Below are 11,457 nucleotides of genomic sequence, written 5' to 3' on the forward strand. Positions count from 1 at the left end.
GGTCCCGATGCCAAGCTGCCTGTCCTGCTGCCCAGGGGGCTCTGGATTTGTCCCCCAGAGCCCAGCGTTGAGAAAAGCACCTGGAGCCCTGAGCAGCCCCAGCTCTGGGTGCAGAGCTGAGGGGTCTCAGGGGCCCCACAGCCCCCAGAGAGAGCACAGCTGGGTGAGGAAGGAGGATGCACCTAGCGCGGACCCTCATTTCCTCGTGATGGTCCCCAGCGAGAGGCTGCCTCTGGGACACAGGCCCAGGCGCCCAGCAGCTCGGCCGTCTCCTCGGTCCCCGAGCGGGGTAGTTCCTCGGGGCAGGACCCCTGAGCAGCCCCCCAGGACCCAGAGACGGCAGGCAGCGAGGCTGAGCCCGCCGCACCCACAGAAGCTGGATGCAGGGGTAGATAAAGGAAGGTCGGGGCCAAGTTTTGGGCACTGCGGTGGAGGAGTGGCGCCGGTGGTGGCACCGACCCTGGCCGGCAGAAGCTCGCTTTGCCCAGTATCCTCACCCCTCCAGGGTCCCACACCAGTAGGCTCAGGGCAGTGAGGGGCCGCTCCCTGGAAGCAGTGGAAGCAAATGAGGATGAGAACCCTGTCTGTTAACATGCCCCAGTCCTGGGGACTCTCAGCCATGCCCTGTCCCCTGGGATCCCCAAAAGTGGCCGCTCCCCAGTGGGGTGCCCTCCCCTCGGGCAGGCTGCAGCACCGCTGCGAGCTGCAAGCACGACTTTGCGGCTGCGGGACCGGCTGCCTGCATGGAATGGGGTGGGGGTTCAGCTCTGCAGCCTCCCCACCTGCTCCCCCACCTCGGGCAGGGCTCCTGGAGGGGTGGGGGGATCGTCACCCATCGGGCTTTGCTCCGTGCCCCTCACTGCATTACCTTCCTCGGGAGCTCTGGGGGTGGAGGCTGCAGCAGGAGGGGAAGGGTCTGCACCCCGACCTGCTGCACGCCATGGGCTGGATGTGGCCCTGGCAGCACCCAGGGTCCCAACACCCAGCCCGGGCCAGTGCCTGGCACAGAAGTGATGGGGAGGGGGAGCTGCTGATGGGGCAGAGGGCAGGCTGCGCGGCGAGCAGCAGCTCTGGCACGGAGGAATCAAACACTTCTCCATCCAGGGTCAGTGTTTATTGCGTTCAGGGGTGCTACTTTCCACTGCAAGCGTCCCCCTACCCCCTGCTCTTCTGCTGCGACTGGGGAACACGACACTCGATGGGAATGGGGGGTTCCAAGGCTGCTGCCTCCACCCCCTCGTTGCCTCCATGCAGAGCATGGCCACCACCATCCTGCCCAGCTCCCTCCGGTACCCTGCACTGGTCCTGCAGCACAGCCGTCCACCTCCCACAGCAGGAGCAGTCCTGCCCAGTGCCATGGGCCCCTGGTGTGGGGCAGCCCAGGGCCCCAGAGTGGGGCTGCAGTTTTCCCCCCTCCTCCCAGCCTCAGGGCGAGATCACGTAGGCAGTGGCGATGTACTTCTTGCCGTTGCCGTAGGTGGACTTGGTCCAGGCGTAGGTCTGGATGCTGAGGCTGTAGCCGCCCAGGCTCAGATGACATCTGTGGGGACACAGACCGTGTCATAGGTCTGCTCCATCCCTGAGCCCCACAGTCGCACCTCCAGGATGGTCTTGGTGTCTGCCCACCAGCCCTGCCCCATCCCTGAGCCCCACAGTCGCATCTCCAGGACGGTCTCGGTGTCTGCCCACCAGCCCTGCCCCATCCCTGAGCCCCATAGTTGCACCTCCAGGATGGTCTCGGTGTCTGCCCACCAGCCCTGCCCCATCCCTGAGCCCCACAGTCGCATCTCCAGGACGGTCTCGGTGTCTGCCCACCAGCCCTGCCCCATCCCTGAGCCCCACAGTCACATCTCCAGGGTGCTCTGTGCATCCCCACACCAGTGCTGCTCCCTCCCCAGCCCTCCCACCCGCGATGCCCCAGACCTGGGCCGGGCTCAGGGGCCAGCCGGGCTGCTGCTCAGGCTCAGGAGGGCACTGCTGGCTCCACGGCCAGGGGACAGACAGACGGATGCGGACAGGTACAGTACTTACGCCCTCCCGGGACGCGCAATGAAGCACAACGTGTACAGGCCAAACTCGAACTCGGGGCTGCAGCCGATGAAGGCAGAGCCCACCTCCTTGTAAAAGCCATCCCAGCTGAACTGCAGCCCCAGCACGTCGGGGTAGGTGTCCCACTAGAGAAAAGGGGTTCGGGGATCAGGCCCCTGGCTCTGCTTGGCTCCGGGCGCAGCAGGGCAGGGAATTCAAGCAAAGCCAATCTGCATATGAAGCCAGGCATCCTCACACCCTCCCCGGGGACAGACCCAGAGCAGCTTTCAGCTGGCCTGAGTGGCTTCCAGGCAGAACCCCCCAGTCTCAAGTGGTTTGGGAGTTCCTTTTGCCTATTGCATCGTCTTTTCTGGGCCTTCCCACCCTGCCTCCATCCCAGGGTCCACACAGGGAGGCAGAGGGGACGTGGTAGGGTGAGCACCTGTGACGCTTCTGATTCACCCCCTTTGGGATGCGGCCGATTCGGGATGCCCCCCGCTGGCTGCGGACCCCGCAGGATCACTCACCGGCCCGTTGAAGTTGTGGCTGAAGTAGTTGACGATGCCCTGCTTTTCAAGGAGGTAGAAGCGAATCCAGTTGTGAAATCCAGACACTTTCCCTTTTTTCACCTCCCCTAAACACAAGCGAGACCCTGGTGTGAGCCCCCCTGGCCCAGCGCTGCCCAGCACCCCCCACCCCACCGGTGCGGGCTCTACCTGAGAAGACGTGCTCAAAGCCACTGGAGTCCCGCTCGCCGTTGCCTCTGGAGTAGAGGCCGAACCACATCTCCTTCAAATCGGCGACAAACTCCTGCTCGGAGCCGTAGCGGTCTGCAGGCAAGGCAGCGTGGTGGAGGGGTGGGAGCTGTGTCCCGGGATGGGAGCACTGGGAGAGGCAGAGCCGGGGTTCCCCCCAGCCCTGACCCAGTCCTCTCCCTCAGGAGCAACTGGGCTTTGCCCTGCTCAATTCTCCCATGTCCTGGCAGCTCTGGAGAGCCCGCTCCCGTGCTCCTCCAGTCTGCATCCTCCCAGGTCATCTCCCACCTAGCTGGGGCTTTCCTTTTGGACGCCCAACATCCAGGGACCCCATTCCCCCTGCTCAGTCCTGCCCCGCTCCACACTCACTTTTTTTATGGAGGAAGGCGAAGAGTTTCTTCATGAGCTCGGTTTTCATCACCTCCCTGAGGAAGTTGTCCTGCTCCCACAGCTCCTCCGCCGTCACATCCTCCTCCCTGCCAGTCACCCTCTGGTAGTTGTCCAGCAGCTTAATGAAGCTTGCGTAGGTGGGTTTGGAGAAGAGCTCCTCATTGACGTATTTGTAGAGCCTAGGAGAGTGCAGAGTGCAGGTCCCCTCCAAAACCAGCCCTGCACCCTGCCTGGATGGATGGTCTCGGCCGGGGAGGCCCCCGGCCACCCCCCCGAGGATGCTGGTGCACACTCACGGCTGCGGGGAGCGATCCTCCTGGTCACCCGTCTCGTCGGGGGAGGCCTGGTACTGGGGGTTAATAGCGATGTCAGTCGGCCGGGCTTTGTTGTGATCTGCCTTGTAAAGCTGCTCGGAGACGTGCAGGAGGTCCTCGTCGGTGATGGCATCCCAGCTGGTGGAGAAACCCTCTGCAAGGAGAGGCAGGAGGCTGGCAAGAGCCGGCAGCAGCTCCTGGGGCTGCAGGTTAGCTGCCCATGGGGAAGCGAGGGTGATGCAGCACCTGATGCTGCACCGATGCACGGGCGTCTCGATCCTGGGACACCGTGAGAGGCGGCTGCTCAGCACGGAGGGTCCAGGGGTGCAGGGGTGGCAGGGGGGTCCCAACCCTCACCAACCCCACGCCGTGGGGGGCAAGCTGGCCAGAGGGCTGCAGGCACAGGACCCTTTCGTTAAGCGGCGGGTGAGCTGGGAAGCATCAATCCCCATCTCCCAGGCACAACGCTGCTCTTTGCAACGCGCCCGCTGGGATCAGCCCCATCTCGAGCTCCCACATTTTAGGTGCGCGGTGACCAGGGGGTGCAAACACCAGCTCGCCCCTGCCTTTGGCCGCTCTGCACCTGCCTGCTTCGCCCAGCTCTGGTGAAGGGCGATAACGCTGCCGATAACAGGCAGGCGACACCGGGGCTCTCGCTGTGCCGTCTGCTCAGCAACGACACGCAGCGGCTTGGAGCGGCCGGCGACGGGGCGCTGCGGGCACGTACACGGCCACAAGCCAGCATGACACCCCGATGCCATTGACCCCCAAGAGCCACGGTGGCAGAGGAGCGAGCTGCCCCGAGGGGCGCGGGGTGAAGCCGGGCGGTGGTTTATCGCCCTCGCTCAGCAGCGGAGCTACTCACCGCTGGCGCGGGCGCGCGTTGACTCCTCGGCCCATTCGGCACCTGCGTGGAGCCAGAGGGAAGGAAAAGGAGCTCAGAGTGATGGGAGTCACGGGCCAGGGGCTGCCCAGGGCCGCACACGCACAAATGCGCAGTGGCACAGAGACGTGCTTGCAGCCAACCCCTTTGCACCCCGTAGCTGGGCTCTGGCAGCCTCGGGGGGCAGAGCAGCCCCTGCAAGCCTCCCCGTCGCCCGAGGATGCTCACCGGGTCGGCAGTGCCAGTAGTAATCCTCGCAGCAGTTGTGGTGCCTCTCGCACTCGGCGTTGCAGTGGCACTCATCCTCCTCGCTGTAGGGCTCCCCGCAGCGTCCCTTGCAGGAGTCAGGGGCTGTGTACAGGTCTTTGGGAGAGAGAAACAACGGTGTGGTCAGCAGGACAGACCGACCACCCTGCCCCATCCACCCCGCGAGCTGGGTCCCTCTGCCTTCTGCCCACGCTCCCCTCCTGGGAGAGCCTGAAGGACCAGGCTCCTACCCTGGAGCTATTTGGGATCCTTTGTCAGTGTTTGTGGGCGGCATTTTGACCGGCTGAATCCTCAGGTTGCACATGGCCATGGGTCACGGCTCTTTGGCCGCAGACATCCACCACATCGGGGCCACTTCACACCAGGAAACATGTTCTTGGCTCCCACCATTAATTGCTCCTTCTGATTCACCTGTTTAATGCCAGGCTTAGCAGGAGCGCCCCCGGTCCTGCTCTCTCTGGGCCACAGGAGTGCCACATTCCAGACACCCTTATTTGCAACCCGACCGTCACCCTTTCTGCAATGCTGGGAAAACTGGGAACTGCTTCCCGAGCTATTTACATCACAAATGTGTCGTCGAGCATGTGCTTCATTACACATGGTGGCAAAGCTAAAAATAACGCAGCAACTCAAGCCGTGCTTCGAATTGGGCAAGTGCCGTGCCTCAGATGGACGACGGACACTTGCTGTCAAGAAAAGAGGGGCTGTAGGAGACCAAGATGTTGGGTTTGTACTAAGAGACAGCCCGGAGGCTGCAAGCTTAGGGAACGTGAGTTATTCTGTGCTGCCCATCAGCTCCTGGCGGGAGGAACGGGGCAGCCCGGGCATGGCTTTCTTGGCGTCCCTTTGCTCCAGCCACAAGGTGACCATCTCCAAAGACGTGCTGACAAGCCATGTCCCAGCCAAGCCGCCAGCCTGCGAAGCGATCCCTGGAGGAAAGGGTGGTGCTTTCCCTGGCAAACTTGCAATCACGCAACATCTTAAACACCTCTGGGATGCTTGCCTTGAACTCCGGCAGGTGAAACGTGCCCTCGGGGCAAATCCTGATACGGCAGCGCTGAGAGTGACCTCCCAGTGTCATGCCTGCTGGCCTCTCTCTGCACCCACGTTGCTTGCTCTGTGGTCTTGAATTTTATCCAAACTATTTGTGCTTTTCAGAATCACATCATCAAGGTCCCACATGTGCTGACGAGAGAGGAAGAACCTCTTCCCCCCACCAGCTGATCCAGCCCGGGCTGGTTGACCATGCTGCAAGGGCACGTCGCTGACTCCCGTTTGGCTTCTCGCCACCGGGTCCTTCCTCGGCAAATCCACTTTAGAGCAAGAGGAGTAGGAAGGGTTGCTTGAGGTGCTCCTGGAGGCCACCCCACCTTTGCTCCTACTGATGCAGGGAGAACTAAGAGGGGCTACAGAGGGAAGGGGCACCCGCAGTTCGGGTGGTGAGTGATACTCGTGGTGTCCAGACACCCTGGCCTCACCAGTCCACGCAGAAGAGCAGGTCTGTAGCTCTGACGCGGTTGGCAGCGAGATCCCTGATCCCGGGAGGGTACCCCCCTCGCTCCCAAAGCGGCGGCTGGGGTAAGAGAGCCTGAATCACGCACGCACCCCGTTTCCCAGCAGCAGTCCCGGAGGGATTGTGCAAGGCAGGAACTGCCCGCGCATCAGTCACCCATGAGACGTTCCCAGTCCTGGGGCACGTGCTGCCGGAGCGTGTCGCAGCAAAGCACCAACACCGGGGCGTGCAGTGACTCAGGCGAGGCCGGGAGCCTTGCAGAGGCCCTGGGGGCGCGAGCTCAGCATCGCCCCGTTTCCAGCGGGGCTCGGCTGCAGGGTGCCGCGGCTCCTTCCCGCATGGGGAGCACGAGCAGGGCCCGGGGGACGGCCGCAGGAGGACGCTTCTCCTCACGCAGGCGTGAGCTTAAATACCTGCGGAGCAGCTGGCCGCTCGTGATGTTCAAGTTTAGAGGGGCTGCTGGAGGTTTTGGAGGGAGGAGGGCTGCAGCCGTGGCATGGCGGCCGGAGCAGAAGGACGTGGCCAGCAGTGCTCCGCACAGCGCATCCGCACCCGACGACTCCGTCGGTATTTGGCTGGTCCAGCCACTAGATATTTTCTGGCTGCACAAAGCCAGACAAATATTTCTTTCTCATTTTTAGCCCTTCAGCCAGATCCATCCCTCCCCAAGCGCAGGTTTCTGGACAAGAACAAACCCATTTTAATTTCTGCCAAAAAAGATTTGACCGAGAAAACGCGGGCAATTTCCTGAGCAGCTCCGTTCAGCAAGGTGTGGGGAAATGTCTGAGACATGACGGAGCCCTCCCAGCAGCTCTCAGCTCGGTTTAGTACACGAACATGAGCTATGGCTTGTGTCAGAGCAGCGTCCGTGAGTCCCTGGCCTGCCTCAAGACCTCGCTGCGCTGTGCAAACACAGACCGAAGATCAGCCCTGCCTCTAAAAGGGCCCATTTGGAGGACAAATTAACATGCAACAAAAGAGCTACTGATAGCCTGAGCTCCCCAAATATTCATTTACACGCTCCTGGCCCCTGAAACCACACAAACCCTGGGTGCGAGCTGTCTGTGAGACGATCGGGCACAATCTCCCCCAACGTCCTGCCTAGCCGAGGATGAGCGCAGTTATCACACGGCGGAGGCGTTACAGCTCGGACAGGTCCATCAGGGCGATGCTCTGGTGCTGCGGTCCGAAGCACGCGCCGAGGACAGACCACGACGCAAGCCACGGTAAGCCCAGTTATTCCTTCAAGCAAGAATAACCTTGCACTTGCATTAAATAAGACGAGACCACGGCAAATCCTCCTGCTTTCAGGGCAACGGGTTTGCAGCAGAAAAAGCTCCTCTTCTGCTCTGGCCTTGCAAAACTCCTCACCATTAATCCCGAGGGGAGTCACCGGCTTCTAAACATCAGATACAGCCTGCTGGCAGCGTCAGAAGTGGCGAAACTCCCGTCTTGCAAATAGATGACAGTTCACATTTTGTGCAAGAAGATGGCAATGAAGCGATCTAATCACCTGCAGGATCCTGGTCAATCGAGAGCCAAAACCTGGTGCCCACAGACCAGAGGCTCCTTGTTGTAGCATCTGCTTTAAAGACAGAGCTATCCTTTATCATCTCCCCAAGTCTGTCCCCTCTCATAACAACCGCAGAGTCATGAAGGGCAAAACACCCGAGTTCATGTTGCATTTTCCATCGCATCTGACCGGCTCCTCCGCTCACCTCCAGTGGCCACGGGGGGGAGGGTGGATAGGTATTAGAAAAATATTTCCCTTCATCCTCCCGCAGTGTGGGAGGATGGAGGAGCCAGAGGAAGGCGGGCTTGCACGAGGAAAACACACCAAGATGCACCAGGAAGCAACTGGTGGACAAGGCTGAAGACCAGGGGAAGTCTCAACCCATCAAAGAGAAGGATAAGCCACCCTCATCACGAGCTGAGTCCCCCAGAGCTCGAGGAAGCCCTCCAGCATGAAAACATCCCTCACCCTCTCCTCTGTGAAGCTCTGCTGGATCCATCCTCGCAAGGAACCAGCTGCCCCAGTAAAGCCGAGCTCCCGGCTTATGGCAGCGCCCTCAGCACCGCCTGCTTCCAGCCCGCCATCGGCCCCTTCCCATCGGATGCACCGGCTGGTTTAGCCCCTCCACCAAAGCAAAGCTCCATTACTCACTGCCAGACACGCAGCCCAGGGCTATTCCTGCCCTGACAAGGAGGATCCAGGACTTCATCGTCCCGTAGACGGCAGGCTGGGCGTTTCGGAGCGTCCCGGAAAGCAGGTTGGGAATGACGGTGCTCCCTGGCACTCCCTGCTATATGTGGGTCCCCTGGGAGCGTGGAGGGGAGGGAGGAGCATGATGCTACTGAGGGCTTCATGGGCAGGCTGCGCCCAAACTGTGCCAAAACTTAATTATAGGCTGCCCAGAGTGGGAGGAGGGCTGGTAAATCCAGTATTGCTCTACTCCTCACATGCATGAGCCCCAGGGGCGGTTGAGGAGCACAGGGAAAGCTTCTCAGCAGGGTCTTTGCCCACCTAGAGCCCAGCAGGTCCATCAGAGGTGTGAGCTGGTGCCACAGCTTGGTCCCTCGATGTGCCACATGCTCCTGTGCAACTGGTGCTAACTGGGGGCAACTTTCTGCTCCCAGGTTAAATGGGAGTAAGGATCCCTCCTGCCTCAGCTGCTGTCTCTGGGGGCTGTGCCCCCCTTAAGGCACAGACCAGCCTTGGTGGAAGCCTCCAGGTCCTCCAGCAGCACAAGGAAATCCCTGAGGCATAACCACAAGCCAGGCTTCAGCGTCAAGGCTGCTCAGGGAGTTGGTTTTGTGGGCTATCCCAGTGTGGTCTCAGTCCTGGGGCAAGCCCAGAGCTGGTCCATCCCCACCCTGTGTGGGGTTGCCCTTCTCCAGAGAGCCTCCACGGCCCCGGGTAATGCCGAGGGGCACCTCAGCCCATGCCTGGCGTGGTCACCAGCCTCTTCCCTGCCCACAGCAGGGCCAGCCCCGGCTCAATTCAGCGCATCCCAGTGAAAGGTGTTCCCAGGTGGTGGGTGTTCTGGTGTACCTGGCAGGAGAGACAGATTTCCATGCTCCCACATCCCGGGGGGGACCCAGCTTCCACTGGTTCCCAGTCCTGGAGCATGTCATACATGCTGACCAGTACACTCAAAGGCTACTTTGAGTGTGAGTGGCCGGACTGGAACAGGTCAGCACCCATCCTACCTCCAAGGGCACCTTCATGCTGCCTCTGAACCATGGAACAGCCTCCCTGTTTTCAAAGGGGCATCGCAATCGTCCCTGAGCGGGTCTCCATGCACACCCCTCCACTGCCCAGCTCAGCCGCTCACAGGGCTGCACTCAAAACCGCAGCAGGAAAATAATCCGGACCTAACTCACCATCCTTCTTGGTTCAAAACCTGCCATTTTCCCTTTCTGGTTTGGAGAGCAGCGCACCGAGGTGAGCAGGAAGGGACCTCCTCAACCAATTTTGCTGCTGGAGGACATTGGGCAAGTTCAGCTCTTCGCCACACCTCCCCATCTCTTCCCAGCCGCGGTCCCGGCATGGGCTGACCTCAGCTCATCCATCAGGGAGCATGGTTGTGTTGTCCGCAAGCATCGCCCTTCCCCGTCTTTCCGGGAAAATAACGGAGAGACCAACAGCGTGCGTTGGTGCTGCACCTGAGGGTCCGTCGCAGGCACTGCCTGGTTTCTGGCTTCTCCTCTCGTGGTGACGTGGTTTCTCACGAAGCCTCATCACAAGCCTTGCCCAAAGCCCAAACGATTTACAGCGGCCGCTTCTCCGCTTCCTCACCGGTGCACTGTGACGGACCCACGGATGCCCAATGCTGGCCGGTCCCTTGTGCTCCCTGTCCCTCTGGTTTGGCCAGGCTTTTGCCTGATGCAATGCCAGGAAATTTCCCTGGAGCCTCTGCAGCCAGCGCCGGGCTCCCCTGGGCTGCCTGCCACGGTGGCAGCCAGGCAGCCACCCTTCCCATGTTTTCATCACCAGAAGCAGCAGGTCCGGGACAGGATCTCGCCACCAAAGGAGGGGATGGCTCCCCTCCACCTCGGCAGGTGATAACTGACCTCCAAACGCCACCTGAGCCAAGGGGAGGCAATTTCTAACCTCCACCAGCAGCCACCTGCCATTCATCCTACTGACACAGCAGCATTGCAACAGCCTTAACCCCCCCGGGGTGCGTTAGCTGGCACACGGGAGCCGCATTTGGTGTAATAAGGACCAGGTTTGGCTTCTTTCTCACCCCTCAGTCATTTCCTACCCTCCACCCTGGGTTGGTGACCCTGCTGACCCGTTCTACCCGAAAGCAGCCTTGTTTTTTCTGACCTCTTCGTGCCACCCTGTGCTGAGGCTGCAATTCGAGTCCATCAACTGGCTCATGCACAAGCCAATCTTTCCCCAGCTCCAGGCTGTGCCTCAAGCCCTGCTGGGGGTGAGGAGCTCACGTCAGCGGGGCTGGGTGTTGGATGGGTGGCTGCACCCTTCTTGCCCCTCTGAGATAGCCGGGAAGAGCAGGAGCAGCAGCGCCGGGAGCTGGAGCGCGTCCTGCCGCGCTCAGAGAGGGAGCTGGATGCCCACCACGGAGGAGGATGGAGGTGGAGCCCACCTCTTCTTGCAGAAGGTTGCTTTCCCAGCCTCACCATGGAGGATGATGCCTTTTGTCTTGGGCTTCACTGGGAGCGTCAGCTCCACCAGCAAGGATGTGGCACAGCGTGTTTCTCCCTGTTTCTCAACCACACCTTCCAGAAGCTGGTGGCCGGGTGTGGGCACTCCCCACCTGCCATCCTCACGCACCCCCGTGGTCCAGCACATCTTGTTCCCATCTCTACTTTCCAGCAGTGCTGGACCCCCAGGCACCGAAGCCCTCCAAGCTCCTGGGGACAACCTGCCCCTCCTTGCCCAGTCTGATGGTTTGCAGGTCCCGGGACAAGAGCAGGTAGGTGTGTGCGGGGCCAGCGTTCCCTCTCAGTCACTGGTGACAGAAGGCTGTCACCAAACCCTGTGACACGGTTCAGGGTGCTCGCCCACGAGGGGTGTTGCAGGAGGGTGGTGAGTCAAGCACCCTTAGGCTGGCTCTCCATCACTCTTGCATTAGAGATCCCGGCTTTACCCATGGTCTTGCTCGAGGAGGCAGGCACCCAGCCTCTTGTTTTTGCATGGTCCAGTGTTTTCTACAAGCAGGACGACCTGACACCAAGCTTCATCCCCATCCCCTCCTGCCATCCTCCCCTCCGCTTCCCCCTGGACTCACTGCCCTTTTCCAGAATATTTCTCCAGGATTTCCCTCATCCTCGGGACAT

At 61.0% G+C, this 11,457-nt stretch overlaps 1 protein-coding gene across 1 annotated transcript; it reads right to left on the reverse strand.

The window, feature by feature from the left end:
• Positions 1 to 1,425: 1,425 nt before the first annotated feature.
• ENDOU (endonuclease, poly(U) specific) lies at positions 1,426 to 8,372 on the reverse strand. Its single transcript, XM_075075738.1, has 8 exons — positions 8,315 to 8,372; positions 4,599 to 4,733; positions 3,470 to 3,641; positions 3,153 to 3,352; positions 2,745 to 2,858; positions 2,556 to 2,662; positions 2,032 to 2,174; positions 1,426 to 1,540 (listed from the first exon to the last, which is right to left on the reverse strand). Exons 1-8 carry the CDS (start codon positions 8,370 to 8,372, stop codon positions 1,426 to 1,428), a joined length of 1,044 nt encoding a protein of 347 aa, XP_074931839.1.
• Positions 8,373 to 11,457: the final 3,085 nt, after the last annotated feature.

The sequence above is a fragment of the Phalacrocorax aristotelis genome, chromosome 26 (genome assembly GCF_949628215.1).
Source record: "Phalacrocorax aristotelis chromosome 26, bGulAri2.1, whole genome shotgun sequence".
Classification (NCBI taxonomy): domain Eukaryota; kingdom Metazoa; phylum Chordata; class Aves; order Suliformes; family Phalacrocoracidae; genus Phalacrocorax; species Phalacrocorax aristotelis.